General features: G+C 41.5%; 1 protein-coding gene across 3 annotated transcripts in view; it reads right to left on the reverse strand.

The window, feature by feature from the left end:
* Positions 1 to 1,517: 1,517 nt before the first annotated feature.
* fam83c (family with sequence similarity 83 member C) overlaps positions 1,518 to 19,502 on the reverse strand; it is a 32,237-nt gene continuing 14,252 nt past the window's right edge. For 2 of the 3 annotated variants that reach the window (XM_033627143.2, XM_033627142.2), the window contains 2 exons: positions 9,151 to 9,387; positions 1,518 to 7,728 (listed from right to left, as the gene is read on the reverse strand). In XM_033627143.2, the coding sequence (XP_033483034.1) occupies positions 6,897 to 7,728; positions 9,151 to 9,387 (1,069 nt within the window). In that variant the 3' untranslated portion in view covers positions 1,518 to 6,896. The remainder of the gene's footprint in view (positions 7,729 to 9,150; positions 9,388 to 19,502) is intronic. The other variant, XM_078171902.1, reaches the window with a different exon arrangement.

Here is a 19,502-nt window from a genome sequence, read left to right on the forward strand (position 1 = left end):
GTATCTGTCCTTGCTGTTTTTATTCTGTCACATTGTTCCTGCTGTGGCCTGTGACCGAGCCCCTGGGCCGGATTTCCTGACAGGAAAACTTTCTGTAGAGCAGCTCAGAGGGGCAAGGTGATCCTTAAAGTGCCTGACACATGGCTCCAAACACAACGTCCTCGCCTCACTGACCCTCTAGAAACCACAAGATGGTCTCGGCATCACTCATTAATGTTCAGATAACCAATTATCTCAAAAGGCGTTTTATGAATGTTTCTCCAGCTGAAGTCAAGTTACATTTTTTAACATTAAGAACACAATGCTCCCTTTGGCAAGTATCACAGCTTCTAAACACTTCTTGTATCCAGCTCAGAGTCTTTCACTTCTTGTTTGGAGGATTTTTACTTGTTCAGATGTTCCTTTGCAAACTTCTGATGCTGAATGTTGTGGTGAGGACACAGGAAAGGTTTTCTTCTGATGACTCTTCCATGAAGGTCATATTTGTCCAGGTGTGTCTGCACAGTAGAACAGTGCACCACCACTCCAGAGTCTGAGAAATCTTCCTGCAGGTCTTTTGCAGTCAAACAGAGGTTTTGATTTGCCTTTCTAACAATCCTACGAGCAGCTCTCTCTGAAAGTTTTCAGCTCACAGTTCCTGTTAACTGCCATTTCTTAATGACATGACCAACTGAGGAAACAGCTCGCTGAAAACACTTTGCTATCTTCTTCTAGTCTTCATCAGGTCTTTTAGTTTTCAGAGTGCTAGGCAGCTGTTTAGAGGAGCCCATGGCTGCTGATTGTTGGGACAAGGTTTCAGGAGTCAGAGTATTTATAAAGATTTGAAATTTGCATCAGCTGGCCTTTCCTAACAATGACTGTGAACAAGCCAGAGCCCTAACAAGCTCATTAAGGTCTGAGAAAAATTTGTCTGAGAGCTTTAATGTCTTGGGGTGCCCAAACCTTTGACATTCTTTAGTTTTGTTCGAAAACAAAATTAAAACACTGATCCTGCTTAAAATGTTGAAAAGCATGTTTCATCTTTAACTTCGTGCCTTTTGAAGATCAGTTCATCATCTACTTACTGAACTATTCACAGTAAACAAAATTCTGACCACTGGTTGCCAAACCTTTGCACGCCACTGTATTCCTAAACTAAAAACAGTATCACTACGCCCTAAATATACATGGTGGGATCTAATTGCCAAAGAACTTTAAATCATTAATCATATTATGCATTTTTGTAATAAATTATTGTTCACTGGAAAAATAAGTCTCCTGACTGAAGTAGATTACTGGCTCAAAGGAACATATATAAATAGTCTTTCATGAAAAAAAAAAAAAACTTTGTCACTAATGTGTGTTCCTTGTAACACGTTACTACCCATCCCTGCAGGGATCATAACATTTCTTGTAAATACAGGTTTTTTTGTTTACTCTCTTATGACTAAAATCTTCCAAAACTGTTTTCAGTTTGTTTCCTTTTCTGATGAAGACGACAATCTTTGCTGTGATAAAACACATACACACAACAGCTCTTAACTTCAACTTTGTTTTATTAAATCCTCGTGTTTACTTACAAATTACAACCAAGTTTTAAACACAGAAAGTTCACATTCTCCAGTAAATAACATACTGTAAAAATATAATAACAGAAACAAATCTCTTTAAGAAGTGTTCCTTTAACAATAACCCAAATTCCTGACGGTCCGTTCGTGTATTATATACAATGTAATGTACATTAGTCTGACAAACATGAGATGAAACGATGCCTACAAATTGTCCGGCTCGTTGTTGTAAGACAAAAAAGACAAAAAAGACAAAAAAAAAATCAAAACCAACTGAAATGAGCAGTAAACAAAAAAAAGTCACATATTAAAATTATAGATCACTGTCAATCGTTATTGCTTCGGTAACAGCAGTAAAAATCAGTTTTCCATGGCTACTGCTCCACGCTGAGGAGAAACGATTTAGCCCTGTAGTGCTGTGATGAAAAACTACTGTACATCAAAACAACGCATCGTAAAAATAACTAAAACATAAAGCAAATAATACAATTAGTATCAACTGTCTCTAATTTGTTTTAATGAACAGTCTATATACAAATCTACATGTGTGAAAAATGCTGTTTATTGTAAAAAAAAAAAAAGTACAATACAAGGAGCTCATCGTGAGGGCCGGACAGCACTGTAACATTTAAATGCCAGTTCTTTCAACACGCATCACAAACAGCTTGTTGTTAATCTCATCTGTGGTTGTTCCACCTGCTTCGCCTCAAAACGTTTTAGAGCCCTTCAGTTTCTATTTTTTACACCTAATTTCCCCAGAATTGTAAATAAACACAGCACCAGCAATGTTGTCGCGCTGCTTCTGCTTACAACAAGTTTTGTTCCCTGTGGTGACAGTGGAACGAGTGTGTACCTTTATTAACACTTATCTGAAGTCACTGGAGATATTTCTGTCATGTGATTGTAAACCTTAAGGCAGGATGATAAGGCACGACTCATACGCTATAATACAGTCGGTACTTTTGGGAAAGCCCACAAAAAGTCATCCTTTTACGCCGAGGGAAGAAAACAAAGCATTCACTACCATGTCTATCAGCACATCAAATACACTCAAAACTATTCGATCTGGCCATGATTTGCGTCCAAGTGACCGATGGGGACAACTTTTTTTGAATTAAAACAGCGGCCGGGCTGCAGTGTAACCATGTGCATGTTTGCATCGTTAATGTACGTCCACCAATTGTGATTACCGACTGCAGCTACACAGGAGTGTTACAGGAAAAATCGAAACTAAGGAAAAAGTGTTACAATCAAAAGAAAGAATAATACAAAGGGTGAAGAGTTTTGCTTTACAATCACAGCTGCTTTAAATCACTGCGTCTTTACACAAACTACTGTTAAACTTTTAACAATTTAATGCCCATTACCCTGTTACTAGCCTGGTGTGGCTACACATTTTGACAAATAAAGACCTGTCTGAATGAGAGGCCTGGTGTGGCTGCCAAACAGTTCATTTTTACAGAAGTTCTTTGGATGTATAAAACCAGATTGTTGACGACCCACTTGAGTTAATGTTAGTCACCTGCTTAGATCGCACATAGAAATATAAATGTTTCAACTTTTGTCAATAATGAGATGCTACACATTGTTGGCTTGGTTGATTTCATTTTACTAAAACCATGAGCACCAGATGACCGGACAAAACAATCAGTGACTCCTCGCTCCTCTGTAGCTGTCACAAAGTCACAATATGTGTCTGTTTCTTGATTACCTGGTAAGTTATTCATATTTGTTAAGTCTGTAAGGGTCCACCAACCAAAGGAATCAAAAGTGTTTTTCATAAAAATGAATCCAAGTTATGAGTGTTGTTTTAACAGGATAAAGCGGTGTTGTGTCAGTATGCCGGGTGCTGTTATCCTCGGGTGACGTGTATTTCCCATCTTTGCTGAGCAATAATTTTGTGTAAAAGGAATTAAAGGCCTGTCCCAAATATAGGTCTGTTAAGTTCAGTGATTTAGTTTGTATCAAATTATATAAAAACAGTAAAAATCTGACAATCAAAGCTGATCTGGACATTAAAATTTTAAAATTCATTTTTGCTAAGATAAGAGACCCCGGCTGCGTTTACTAGTATTCCACTATTATTCCGAATATAACTCTGAATGTGATACAGGTCATGTAAGAAACATATTCTCTTCAGAAATTCCAAATTAGCCCTTTTTCCAAATAAAGCATGTTCGGATAAAGATGGTGAATATGCCGGTATTTTTCAGGCATTCAGCATATTAAGAAGATGCGTCTCAGCTGAGGTTTGTAACATACACCGTCGTCTGTTGTCATGGATACGTTGTAGAAAAACCAGCTAGCCAACACTTAGCGAGGCTGTTGGGTAGAGATGTGCGCCTGAATGAGAAGCCCACATTTCTGGTGTGAAGTTGAAACACACCGACTTTTAAACTTCATAAAAGACTTGGGTATCAGCAGGTTTTTGGATACGCACAAACATCGCAACACTGACCTTTTCAAGAAGATATTCAAGGAATGAAAGACGGAGGCTGTGTTCGATCCGTTCAACAAGAAACTTGGAAAAAAATCCTACTTTGAAGCAAAGAAGCAAAATAAACTGGAATATTAGTGGAATACTTATTTTCATTGGTCATGTAAACAGTTTTGTGGGAATCCTGGGCCTCAGTCACAAACAGTGTGAACGCACAAATCTGTGCCCAAAATGTGCGCATGAAGTTTTTAGTAGAAATCTGGGATTCATCAAATTTAGTCCTGCCTCAGACCACGCGTACAAATGATAAAGGCCTGGGGTTTCATTTATAAATATTACATATTCACAAAACGAGGCCTGAAAGAGGCGTACGCCACATCACACACAAAAATTGTGAACTATAAAAACAGACCCATAGTGATGAACATTTTAAAGATGGGAAACTGGCGACACAGACGGTGACGCTGAAGCCTGATTGTGGAAATTAAATATTTTTTGGCGCACGCCATTTTTGGCTGTCCATACGTACATTTTTAGTATGGATCCTACACACTGTTTTATAAATGAGACCACAGGTTGAATGTAAACACACACCATTTAACTAAATGCATAACATATTAAAACTGTAATTGACTGACAAGGCTTTAACAGACAATATTTAAAACTGTTAATTTCCAAACACATTGTCCAAATGTCTTAAATAACCATGAAACTGACACCCTTTCATCCTCATCAATTAACAATCAAAAACTTAACCTATGAAAATGGAGTGTCCCAGTTTTTATTTCGTAGAAATTGTACATATGTTCATTTGTAGCCAGCTAATTATTTAGTCGCCTATTAACAGGCATGCAGGGTATAAGATTCTGATGTACCTCTGAGCAGGTGTTACAATGGTATATCTAATTTACTTGGAGGATATTTCAGTCAGAGAGAGCCAATCAGAGATCGACATGTTTGAACATGTTTTGAAAAGAGTGACTGATGGCTGATCAGCTGTTTCTGACTGTCATTACATTCACAGACGCTCACTGACGGCCCTTCACTGGTGTGTCATTGCCTTTAGATGTGCGTAGAGATAACTTCCTCCACGTTAACCTTCTAGACAAGCGTATATCCTTATATAGAGAAATGGGGGCGTGGCAGTGGCTTCAGCGCACAGGTCAGCTGCCATCTTTTTTAAAACTTTTGTCTTTTAGAAAGAACCTTATTTCATAAACACAGTGCCTCAGGTGGTTGAAAATGGGCTGATGGGTGATTTTCACAGAACATTTTCAATATTTGATTTTTTCATGTGTGTAAACTACGACCCCACAAAGAGTCACATCCCCTCTGCAGCTGTAAAGGCTCCTCACAAGATAAAAGAGGCAATATGGTTTCAAGAATCTCAGAGAAGGAGCCTGTGAGCCAACATGGCTGTAACGGCTCCATGTCCACCAGGAATCACTGTACAGAGGAAGAAGACGAAGGACCGGCCACTTTATAAAAACGACCAGAGTCCATGGAGACTTGTCTTCACGGGCTGTAAGTAGGAATGTCAGTTTTGGTTAATTTTGCTTTCTATAGCCTGACACCCATTAACCTGCAAATAACCTGTAATTACCAAGAAAAAAAAACACTAACTGACATGAAATACAAGAGGCTCTTCATTTTACTCCGGTGCTCCATTGACTCAGTGAGCTTTAGCATCACATTTCAAATCGCTATCCATTTAGAGGTGGTAAAATTTTAATGTTTTATGATGTAACTGTTTTGCCTTTTATTACATTTTCTGTTGGCTTTGCTGACAGAAAGGCCACCGGCTGTGGTAACATGCTAAACCATAGTGCCCAGTGCCCACCCTTCACTGGTTAGCTCACATTATTTTGGCTGCTCTGCACTGCAAACCAGCAGGGCTGCATGGATGCTAGCTAGTGGGGATAACCTCTGGTAAAGCCGTCCTGATGGTGGGAAGATGTTGCTGCGGAAATATTGTGCCCACTCTCTGGTCTCCTCTTTGGTCACACCAGTAAGTAAGTGGCTTCATTTTGAGCCCCAAAACTTCTTCGACCTGGGGGGAGACCGGAGAGTGAGCGCAATGTCTCCACAGCAGTGCTGCTGGATTGGGACAGCATACACAAGGTAATCGCCAAATGGCTGGTACTGCTAGCTAGCTCCCAACCAAACCCAATTGGTTCACAGTGCAGAGCAGCCAAGGCTAACTATCTGGAGACAGTCTGCACGATGTTTCTGCATATGAACACAACTGGCAGCCTCACTATCTCCCATTAGATCTGGTTGGTGCGCAGTGCAGCAAACTGAAGAGTAGCAAAATTAACCTACAGACCATCATATAGCGTCGCTTTTCATGTCTACAGATTAAGAATGAGGTATCCTCCTGCATCTGCTGCTGACGTTCAGGCGTTGGTTGCGGCGTCCTGGACTGCCAACAAAAGCAAATGGTTAGGTTCATGTTTTGGCTCTGCATTCATACGGGAAGAGAACACCAAACTCCTGGGGAGTAAAATTAAAGTCTGGGGTATGTTGGACCCATCCAGCACCCCTGCCACCTGCCCTATAGGGCCTCTCCTGCTCCTTACATTATGTCACCGGCAGCGTTTCAAAGTGATGCCGTCCAGCGGCATCATACCACTGCAACAGGTGCCGTCCGGCCGACCGGCAGCATATCATGACACCGCAAAAGGTGGCTTTTGGCGTCGGTGTCTGTCGCTGAAATCACTGACAAAGCAGTGTTATTTGATGACTTCAGAATGAGAACGAGTTGGACATGAATAGCCGGTCACAAATATTGTTGTGGTTAACGAATTAACAGTTAACCGTTGACATCCCTAGCTGTGAGTATGTAATAGGAGACACAGGAGGAATGAAGGTTTTGAAAGAGAGTTAAATAATGACATCAGTCTGAACTCAGTTTAGTTGGTGGTCTTGAGCTCAAAGCGGCTGTACACCTGCTTGGATTTCATCTTGTTGTATTGGTTCACCAGGTCCAGCTTGCTGTGGCCCAGCGTCATTCGTTTCTGGTCCTGCCGACTCATCAACACGCCCGGCGAGGGTGGGGGCGGTGGGCTCTGCTGACTCTCCGGCTCACTTTGAGAGAGGTCCGGTCCCCCCCAGGCCGAGGTGCCGTGAGGGGAGGGCGACCTCCGGAAGTTGTAGGTCTCTTTGTTGGAGGGGGGCAGGAAGAGGTCTGAGAGTTTGTTGAGGAACTGGTTGGAAGAAGTCCTCTGCTTGGGGGTGAGTTTGCTGTCATTGATCGGGGTGGGTGTCTGGGTCTTGGGGTTAAGGTTTGAGTTCGGGGTGCCGGGGACGAGCCCGGCGCCGTGGAACATGCCTGGTTTGTGGTCGTACAGCCCCAAAGCCTGGAACTTGGAGGAGGTGCCGCCAATATTTGACCGCATGACATCTGTCTGACTGGGCTTGTTCCACTCGATGCCTTTTTGGTGACCGTAAGGCGGCGGTGGTCGGTCCATAGCTGAGGTGTGATTGGTTCCTCCGTTAGCAGACACCCGTGCACCCGGTGTGACGTGAGTCTGAGGAGTCGGGGTTTGTCCTCCGCCTCGGTCTGCACTTCCACCTCTCCTCTCAGGGCTGAGGTGAGGGTTGTTGCTGGGCTCCTTCTTGTCGTGACCCTGAGTGACCTTGTAGACCGTGTTAGCGGTCATCCCGGGAGCAGCCTTCACACTGGACACGCTGTTACTTGATTGGCTGCTGGAGTTTTCAGAGCACACCCTTTCCCTCTGCCTGCTGGAGGAGGGGAGAGATGACATCAGGTCAATATGAAAATTTAATCCACAGATTAAACATAAACTAGTCAAACTGTCAGTATTTTATATCATCATACAAGATCCAACAAAAAACAAAAATCTATATTATTCTACTGAGAACTGCTCAACTCCAAAAACCTACAGCAAATAAAACTATTTTAAATATTGCAGTTATTATTGGGACTGATCCTTCAGCAAGTTTCCAGTTCCATTTCAGTTTGTGTTTTTTTTTACTGTATTTATAATATTTTGTACATCTTATACGAAGCTGATTCTGATTCTGATCCAACTCTGGGCAAGAAGGTGAATAAGAGCATTTCACAAAATGTTGAACTTGTCGTTATATTAAACAGGTCTGCAGAGCGCACACACCATGAGCTTACCTTGTTTATATTGTTTACTTCACTCTGTGTTTTATGTGCCAGATTGATGCTGTTAAAAATGTTTATAAAAAATTATTTTCAAATCTTTGTTGACATATTCAATTAAATACAGTCCAAAGACAAGATATTCAGTGTTAAAATTTAAAATCTTTGTTTTTGTAAATATGCACTTTGATGCTGCCACTGGGGACGGCAATTGAATATGGGTCAAAAAGGATCTGTTTGTATTTACGTTTTAAGCCCAGTTCAGACCAAAGATTGGCGACGAGATGAAACCGTTGTAGAACACAGACAAGACAACAGCCAACGAGCCCTCTGTTTCCGTCCTCACGATGTGCCAGTGTCAGATGGTGGTTCGCTGCTGCTGCTGGCTCCATCACTGTAACCAGTATCTCACTATCACTATCCTCATTCAGATTTTAAGAAGCTACAAATTATATTCAGCCACAAAATAAGTCTGAAAAGCTGCAAATCAGATCAGAAGCGCAGAGAGTTGTTGACTAGAGATGATACGCCGTCTCATGGCGGTCACTTCCTGTCAACGTTACAGATCAGAAGCACAGAGAGTTGTTGGCTAGAGATGATACGCCGTCTCATGGTGGTCACTTCCTGTGAACCGGCAGCTTTTTACAACGTTGCAGAACGTCACATTGTGCAGTTGACTGTTTCAGCTCGCCTCGGCTTGGATCTTTGGTCTGAACTGGGCTTTACACAGCATCCCAACTTTTTTTGAATCAGGGTTGTATTAATTTAGTGTTGTAAATTGAGTTGTTTTATTTTAGTTTTTTCTATGTAAAACACCTTGAAATGTTTATTTGAAAGGTTATATAGACACCCCCTTGTTAACCTGCCATCCCTCTTCATCCCCCCAAGTCTGGACCCGTCTTATAAGTGAAACATGGTGCAGGCCTCTCAGACTGGAGACACGTTGTAGATTAAAATGTATTACTAGTCGTATCCCTTGAAAAAGAGAAAAACAAACAAACAAATGTCTTAGCAGCTAGACTCCAGCTTCGTACCTGTCAGAGAGTAAATCCAGCCCCATGACCGGCCCAGGCACCATGCCCATGCCGGGACCCATCATGGCTTGATATGACGGGTAGTAGGGCATCCCCTCCTCCTCTGGGTTGTAGAAGCATTCGATGATCTGTGAGTCGGCGTACAGACAGCGGAACTCCCGGTCGAAGCTGTCGGTGATGCGACCTGAGAAATGCATCACCATGTTGCTGTGCACCTGAGCCGACAGCCAGGTGAAACTAGAGAGGAGACAGAATATGAGAGTGTGAAACCACCGAGCTGCACAGAGAGATTCAGGTAAAACATACGGTCTGTTGTGTTGCTTCAAAATAAAAAAGAAAGATAAAAAAAAGAGTAAAGTACATATAGAAGTAAATATTCAACATGTGTTTCAAGAAAGTGTGCTTATGCTAAGGGTCGTTCAATTCTCACACTGCCCCCATAAAATGTGTTCATCAGGAACAACTGAATAATAAACAGGACGCAAGATAAGAACAGGAAATGACATCACCTAGTAATTCCAAATGTGACCCGCCTACATGACTCTGCATACTGTTTACTATGTTCAGCATGTGTGTGGCATGTTTTTAAAGTGTGCGGCTGGTCACTGTAAACACGATGCCGATCATGACAACTGGGAATTATGAAACAAAACTGTGACTTAAATATCGAACCTGTCCGTCAGCTGTCTCTGTGTAAATGATCTCCGTCCACCACTGGCTGATAAACCGGCAGATCTGCCTTAACAATTTCCTGGACGATGATGAGTCACTGCAGTGACTCAGCTTATCATCTTATCTGCCAGCAGCATTCGACAGGTGCATGAACACCGGCTGAACAGAGGACACCGGCTGAGAGGTGTATATATGATCACTGAAAACATCTGACTTCAAGTGAAAGCAACATATCACCCAGCAGGCCCGAGGCACGCGGATAAAGACATATGACCAAAACCAAATATTTAGAATTAAGACAAGCGAATCGTCAGCAGACAGGATCTGTAGTGACGATGTCCGGAGCACCAGATTATTGACAGAGATTTTTTATGAGAACATTTTGGACATTTAAGGAAACAGTGTGTAAGATTTATGAGGATTTAGTGGCAGCTGGCTGTTAGGATTACAGGCTGCAACCAGCTTACACTTCTCCTGGTTAGAATTCCTTCAGTGTTCATTGTTCAGGAGGTTTTAACCAGGAGCTGAATTATCCTCAGAGGTCTCCTCCTCTCAAAAACAATCAGACCAGCTGATTTAAACCAGTCAAAACACTGAATAAAACAATTTCATGTTACAAATCAGTGTTTTCCCGATGCTGACGTGAAAACACAAATGGCCCTATCTAGAGGCAGTGTTTGGTGTGTCCATTCTGGGCTACTGTAGAAACTGGGGGTGGGAATCACCAGACACCCCATAATTCGAATTGATTACAATTCAGAGGGCGATGATTCGATGATAAAACGATTATTGATGCATCATACATGATTTATTTTTCTCACTGTGTGACTGTAATTAAATTAACAGGTCAATTTTATTCATATAGCACATTTCATACGACAAGTGTAAAGTCAACGTGCTTAAGATACATGACAAACAAGTTACCATACATGATAAACATAAAATATCATAATATAAGATGATAAAGTTTTACATATGTAAAAACGATCAGGACATGATAAAACAAATAAAACATGAGGGTACTATTATTATCGTTTTTCTTAAAAAGAGGGAGATAATAAAAATATAACACTAATTCCTAAAACAGATAAAAATAGATAAGATAAGATCTAAGGGATCTCTCTGGTGTGTACAGATGAATTTACCTGCATACCATCTGGCCCTGGTACAGGTCCCTTTTCCATTCAACCTCAGAGCCAAAATGTCTCCATACCTGAGCTTTTAAACCACTCAGATTTTATCCATCTGCAGTTGCACACACTGATCTTTTGTGGGATATTTATGCCGGTGTAGTGTCCAGTGTTTTCATACTGTACGTACTTTTGAATAGTAAAATTATTATAGTTAACTGCATTAATAATTAATTTAAAAGCATTCTGCAGTCTCCTGCCTGTATGGGAATAGCAAAATAAGGGGGAGGCAGTGTGCTCTTTGGCTCTGCCGTGTTGTGTTAATGTCTCCTCTCCGCTGCAACCTCAGCTCTGGGAAAAACCAAGACACTCATCGGACTGGTAGCAGGGTTTTTGAGGTGAGCAGAGAGGTCTTTTCATCACCACAGAGTTGGTTTAATTTGTTTAATGCTGCAGTGTGTGTTGGTCAGCAGGGCTTGTTTGTTAACGTCACTGCTGATCGCTGCTCCGTTAACATCTCTGGGTGACAGCAGAGGAAAGTATTCACAATATATTTCATGCTCGCCTTGCAAATGTAATTATTTATACACTACATTAAAACATGCTGCAACTGCTGCTTTTTGTGAAGATGAATTACAAGTTAACTCCAACGTGTCTGCGCTGTAGACTGTCCCTTTGCTCCACTGCTCTCACTGTTGATCAACATCACATTATTAACAAACATTTAGATAACTGAATAATGACATTTGTGAGTTAATGCTGAATCGTCCATCTCTGCTTTGCGATGCATCTAAGAATCGAATATTTCCCCCACCCCTAGCAGAAACATGGCGGTGCAACATGGTGATCTCCGTAGACGAGGACCTGCTCCCTATCTAGATGTGAACGGCTCATTTTAAGGTAGCGAAACCACAACTATTCTTATTTTTAGGTGATTATACTTATTATCATATTCCATTTCTTCTGAGGGATCCCCCTAAATCCTACACCTGGACCTTTAAAAGCAAATACAATCTCAGCTCTAATTAAAACATACAGCTTACTTTTTTGCTGCAATTTTTGACCTCAACTAATCTGAATCTAATGTCTACAAACATCACTTAAAGAATCAGAAATGACCAAAAACGTATCAGCTTTAGTTGCTAACTTTTCTTTCAGTATGAAGAGAGCTAAGAATTTTGGAGGGATGATGCCGTGACAGTGACAGATAACTACAGTGTTTCATCTCAGGCTTGTTTACAACACGTGCACTAACTTGTCCCTCAGCAGGTGTTGTTCTATTTCACTGATCCACTTTCATTTGCAGAGTGTTTTAAACAGCCTCATAAAAACTAAATATGAAAAGGCTTTTAATAATCTCTGCAGAGACCAAACCACATGCAGTGCAAAACAAAATCAGTTAAACAATACATCTGTTTCTGAATTTAAATCATGTTGAAGCCATTTAAGGTGTGCTGCGCTGCGGGAGACGCGAGCTGAGACACCGTGTTCTGCAGCAGTCAAGAGGAACCTGCAGGACGGCTTTCCTCCGTGATAAATCACTCACTGCTCAGATATGTTGCACACGATTCACTTAAAGTTAAATTCCTGGTATGTTGGGAGGAGGAGCTGATCATCGAAAGCCTTCACTGCATAAACCATAAATCATAAGGTCATAAAGGACAGAAGAGAGTCGTCTTACAGGCTGCAATATAAGCTCAAATCTATTTTCACTTTAACACAGATGTCATAAAATGACATGTGGGTCAAGATAAAATTTGCCGGCTTCCTGGAACAGTTAATATCTGCTGCTTGACATCACCAATAATCTGATAAATATTTTCAGCATTAAAAAGCACTTTATAAACATTTATTAAATAAAACATCCTTTAACATTTTATAATAAATAACGTTTTATAAATTACAACAGTGATAGAATGCAAGAAATACACAATTGGGGTATTTATTGATCAAAAGAAAGCACTTGAAACTACAAATCGTGCCATCTTAATGTCTAAATGATACACGTGTGGGGTGAGAGGAGTAGTTCTAAAGTGGTGAAGTTATTTAGATAACAGACAACAATATGTGCAGTTTGCTGGTGGTGCATCTGAGTTTCTGAAGATTGAATGTGGAGTCCCACAAGGCTCTGTTTCGGGGCCTAAACTTTTTGTTTTGTATATCAATGACATATGTGAAACGTCAAATATATTGCAATTTGTGTTGTTTGCGGATGACACAATATTTTGTGACAGTGTTAGCAGGAAGTTTCACAAATGAAATGGTCAAACTGAAAAGAAGGTTTCGTGTCAACACGTTATCCTTAAATGTGAATAAAACTTTATGGTTTTTGAAAAAAAGGATGAAATGGTTTCACCGTCTATAGATGGAGTGACACTGAAAGAGTCTCAGGTCAGATTTTTGGGTTTGATAATGGATGACAAACTATCATGGAAATCTCACAGAGAACATGTAAAGACAAAGGAGTCTGAGAATATTTTTGTTTTAAACAAAGCAAGGGTTGTGTTGGATCATAAGGCAAAGAGCATTCTGGACTGATCACTTATTTTGCCATACTTTAATTATTGTGTGGAGGTGTGGAGCAACACACACACACATGAGTAATATGAAGGCACTGGTTACATTACAGAAAAGAGCAGTAACAGTTATTCATAAAATAGATCCAAGAGAGCACAAACCAACACACTGTTTATCAAGTCAGGACTATTAGTTTATTTATGGACACTGTTCATTATGTATAAAGAGTGTCACCAGAACATTTACATGGGCACCCTCAGGAGGAGTTATAGTTACATAAATATGTTACACAATCATACTGCTATTCCAAAACTACATAATAGTGTGTTAAACCATTTATGACGTGTTACTATAGTGCTTGTAAACACTGAGCAAGAGGAGCTGAAGTTAAGCCCAAAGACTACGCCCGCCACGTCTGTTTGTTGGTATTATCTCTATAAAAATATGAAGAATTGTTTCTTTTGCATTAACAGATATCAGTGGGCATTATCTGCTTATTATCAGTGAATCACTTTTATTATTTGCTTGTCAAACACACTAATCAGTCCTGAACATATCACACCGTAACGGCACTCCCCTGGTATCAAAGATCGAACCAACATCTTTATAGGTTTTAATATCAGAGCGATGAGGACGTTTGAAGATAGTGTAGGAGGGAGGCAGAGGTGTGCTCAGGTGATAAGACAACACTGCCTCCACTGAGCCACCTGGCACCTCTCCAGACCTCACCCTTCATTCCACAGCCAGCAGGTTTGATGCCTGACTCGACCCATTCGGTTGCCTAACACCTGAAACCACACTTAGTTTACGAGTGAAATCACTCAGCAGCAGCCATCGGGCCAAATCTGACATAATGTGCCAGGAGAAAATAAACTAATCAGAAAACAACTTGACCGGACAAAATTTGACACAACAAGGAAGAAGAGGAAGAAGATGAGCTGTGGAGGTGAAACAAAGAGTGGATTAAAGGTGCGCGGGTGGTGACGCCTGAATCCGCTGACTGATGGTACAAATATGAAAGAATGTGTTGATATGAACTCTAAATTATTTCTCAGGAATATTACACGTCATTGTTAATGTAAGCTGCTGGTTGGTCTAGTAATTGACTGATTCTAAGTCCCGCCCCCTTAGTTACAGTTCAACTCAGTGTGAGAGAAGAGAAACAGAAGTGAGGAACGTGAACAAACGTCTCAAGTCAAGAGGATGTGAGATTGAAACAAATCTTTGGCTGTAGCCTTTGTGGTGTGTTCAAGTGCAACTTTATGGCCGAGACTCAGGCGACATGAGGCAGTGCAATAGTCGGCCTTCATCGACACTAGTTCTTTGATGTTGGTTTGGAGTGTCTGGGCCTTACCAGCTGCACCTCAGCTAATTGTGACCTCTTACATCTTTCTAACAGACCCTTTAACTGTTAATAAACAGTGTGACAGTTTTTTGGTGGGCGGGGCTTAGCTTGAGGCAAAACAGTTCTCCGCAGACATTAGCTAGCGCTAGCTAGCAAGTTCTGTTGTCTTATTATAGACAGTGGAGGAAGATGATGTGAGTGGTGCGTTCAGAAACACTCATTGTGAGTGTGGGAGCGCACTCTGACACAAACTGGAGCGTTGATAAATTGGGAGCGCTGTCTGAATGTAGCGTTGGGTTATCCAGAGCAGCGCACTCTCAGAGTGGCAGAGCGCACTCTGGACACTCTGTCTGTGGAGACGGAGCAGCAGAGCGCCGAGCGGAGTGAATGTGTGATTAACTTAACCGTTGGTTCATTCATGTAGAAATATAACGCTGCGTTTCTTCCACCAACAGGGCTCTCATTTTAGTGTAGAGCGTCAGACTGAATTTACCAACGCACCATGTCAGGTCACTCACTCTCCGGGACCGCCAGTGTTACTTGAATAAGTAAACACTGACCAACGGGACCAGACTGGCCGACCCGTATGCTCTCACTCAGTGGATGGATGATGTCACAGGAAGCCAATCTTACAAAGGAGGACCACACTTGTTTGTTTTGCTATGGAAGCTAACGTTAGCTAATGTGCTAAAAAGTTAGTGTTCCAAGTGTGCGCTGCACATGTGAGCATTTTTGATGATGGCCTCCGTCCAGTCCTTTGGTCTTATCACATTTAACCATAGTTGTCTTTGTTTTTGTTGACGGGCAGTGGCGGCTGGTTTTGAGCCATGACTCCTTCTATTCTGGCTCCCAATAACACAACAAGACAAACACATTTTAACACTCCTATGGAGCCTACAGCCCTGTGGGGGAGAGGCAGCTGCACCTCCAGGTGATAGCATGACGTCATTATGACATCGGCTCATAAAGGGCCCATGTCAGTCTCAAGCAGCTTAAACGTGCGCTCTCCTAACTGTATAAAATCATAGTGACATCTTGCTCATTGTTTGTTGGTCAGACACAGTTACCAGTTCGCTGCAGCCAGACAGCACAGATGGGCTCCACAAATCTCCACAAGAAGCTCCAGAAGTTCACACTTAACAAAAGAGTCGATCTTCAAATGTCACATAGTAAATGTAATTTATGAAGTTAAACAAAACTAACAGTGTCCCATTAATGACAGAACAACCTCAGGTGTGTTAACTGAGGCAGCAGGTAGAATCACGACATTAAAGTTGTTAAAATCAGCAGTTTCACAGCTCTGTTTGTCCAAACACACACACACAGCCACACACACACTTCTCCCTGTCGGAGTAAAAAGCAATGATAAAACAAAATGATCTGAGATGAAAAAGTCACATCAAACGATCAGTTAATGGAAAAGTTGATCATAGAGATTCAACGATTTCAGTATCAGTAAATATTCGCCTGGTTGGCAGCCATCAGCCAATCAACTGATAGGATGACATTCATCAACAGCAGTGCCTGATGTTTTCCTGTTATGTCACTTTGATTTTGCGCAGGCTTAAAAGCAGAGCTCCAGACTAACATCATCCTGTCGTCCTGGGAACAATAAAAACATGTTTGAGACAAACACATTTTCTTTTCCAGGACATCTTCGGGATGACAGGACGCAATAAAGTCACTATCATCACGTCAGAGGACGCACCTGTTAGTTTCCCTGATAATGCTCCACTGTGAACAACAAATCTGTGTTGACATCAGCAGGAGGAGAGCTGATTAACGTTAGCTGTTAGCTGTTAGCAGCAGGTGGCCGCAACTAACAGCTCACAGAGGTTATACTGAGTTATGTTATGATGCGTTCAAGCTCTACTCAGTAGAGATAAGTATTGGGCGAAGGTAAATTATAACGTTCTAATGATGTGTTCACATGTAATCTTGTAAAATGTAGTTTTTGGTGAAAAACTTATGAACGAATGAATAAATCCAGCTGTTTGAGGGAGATGTTTTCACAGCAATATAAAACAGATATTAGAGAGGGAATTATATATATATTATATATGAACACATCTCTTTGGGCTGAGGGGAATTTTAACAGGCATCTTTTACTGTTTTCTAAAATTTTATTGACAAAGATATTTATCAAAAAATAACCAGCAGCATTATTTGATAATAAAAATAATCATCAGTTGCAGCTTTAGACTGGGCATCTAATAATTTTCCAGCTGAACTGAAATCCTACACACACTGTGAAGAGTTAAAGAAACCTGAGCGACACAAAAGGCCGAGTACGAGCGACAGACACGTAGAAAAAATGAATGAGAGTGACATTAAATCTTAAAGCTGAAAGTCCTGTCTTTTCCTGTGTGATTAAATGTGCGCTCAGTAAACATTCCTCTGCAGTCTCCTGCTGTTCAGGCCCTCCGTCTCATTAACTTGTTGAGCGTGTAGCTGTAATTACAGTCATTACTCAGGTATTCTCATAACAGTTTCAAATACCATCAACAGCTCCTCGCTGTCGGCAGCGCGGCCACTTTGCCGCACAACACGGGCATTGTTACACAGTTTACACACACACACACACACACACACACACACAAAAAAAACTCATGATGGCCTCTGAGCTCAGCTGACCTCCTTCTGTTACCTGCTGACAGTCCTGCTTATCAGGAAACATGCAAAGTAAATGTCAAAATGCTGATCATGAGCAGTTCACAGACTCTGCTGTCGTTAAACACCTTCATCTTTGTTCATATGTGCTGTATCGACTGTCTGAGTGTCTCCGTCTGACGAGTCCACCTACACGTCTTCTTATAGATACAGATCAGCAATCTGTGATCCTTTTTTTCTTCTTCTTAAATTACTGCGGCATTATGCAAATTATAGACATCCTCACAATTACACTGATCGACATCACCTCCCCACCGCCATGTGTGTTTCAAATCAATTTACTATCACACTTCCTGCAAGTTGCAGGACATGAAGGAGACGGAGGAAAACAAAGATGGTCAAAACTGATGCAGCAGAGGCCGGGACGTCCTGGGGCCGGTCACACAAAGCACCTCAAGCTAAGATTTTAAGGTTTCCTTTAAATAAATTCAGTTGCACAAAACTTTAAGGATATATTTTAAACTCTAACTCTAAGTAAAAGTTTGTTAAACTGTTGAGTGTTCCACGACTGGGAGGATCGATTGGTTTTGCTGGAGGTCAGTTTATGATTTGACTCAACGTCTGAAGTTGGATCACTCAACTTTCTGAAGCTGAGCTCTTCCAGCCTTGGCACACTAAGTGACTGCTCTGTGGTTTTATGCACCGCGATCTTTCCAATCAGTTATTGGGGAGGCATTTCATGAACAAGTCGAGGGTGGGCAGCGTCATTTACCTGGTTTCAAACGCCCTCACCCGTCTGCAAACACTGCCGTGAAATTTCAATCCAAACACTGCATTTTCCTCCCACGTTCATTGCTTCATGTTTGCTCTTATCTTCGGATCAAATTTACTTTTCAGTTTGTTCTTTCTTTAGTTGGATCCTCTAGAAGTCTGATTTTTTTTCTTCCTCCCACCAATTTTTTTCGCGTCCTCTTATCTTCTGCCATTTTTTTTACCAGCAGGTGAACTTTGTGAGAGGACAACAGGTAGGCTGGGCTATCACAAGTGCACGCTCAAGCAAAGAAATGGTCTCCATGGAAACAGTCAAACTTCACTATTGTAAAATCTCTTTCAGTGCAGCCAATGCCTTAACAGCTTTTCTTAACTAAGGTACCTTTTAAGTGATTCTGTGCAACACCTCAAAGTAACATCCTCAGCTAAGGTAAAAACTAAACCTTAAGTGTCATACTTAAGGAGGAAAATTAGGGGCAGTACACGTGCTGTGTTTTTTGCGCCCTCAAATTCATTGTTTTCAATGCAGACATGCGGCAGGCACGCTCAAATGCCAGAGCAGTGCTTTAGGTAACCGGCCTCTGACCTCTAATCTCTAGTGTGAGTCAAACTCCAAAAACACTGGAACCTACATTTCCCAGAACGCAACTCAACAGAGAACAGGCAACAGCATAATGGCACGTTGCATTCTTGGTAATAGCATCCTAGTCTCGCCACCAGACAATCAGAGATCTCCGCCTTCTGATAGTCTGGGGACACTCCTTTCTAAAGTGTGTTTAACACACTGGAGAAAACGGCCGGCAACAAAGCAACGCCTCTTGCATTTTTGAAAAGGACACGCCCTCCCGGAAATGTGCGCTCCCCCTTTTCTCGTCCGCAAGGAAACAAACACACAGAGAGCTTGAAAATGGATGCCGAGAGATTTAACTCCGTTTTATCAAACGTGTGCTCAGTCCACAAGATTGTGGAAATGAAGGACTTACAGCGACTTTGTTTAAAACTTTTAACGCAGTCGGATTATGTTTACGAGCACAAAAGTTCAGCGAGCCGCCGAAGGACCGCCCTGCGGATTTACTATTGGTTCTGCAACGTAGGGAGTTTTTTTTAAACTCTGAAATTGTATCCGCCCATCTAAACACAAAATCAGGGAGAAAGACATCAGTCTTTAGTTAAGCAAAGCGTCTTAAGACTGACTTGTGAGTCTAGTAGCATCCGTATTTTAGGACATGCTTCCTCAACAGAGACAAAACACAAGAATGGACCAGTCAAAGATCGAGTGCAACATCACCTACAAGAGAAGCAAATAG

Source organism: Epinephelus lanceolatus, chromosome 1 (genome assembly GCF_041903045.1).
Source record: "Epinephelus lanceolatus isolate andai-2023 chromosome 1, ASM4190304v1, whole genome shotgun sequence".
Taxonomy (NCBI): Eukaryota; Metazoa; Chordata; class Actinopteri; order Perciformes; family Serranidae; genus Epinephelus; species Epinephelus lanceolatus.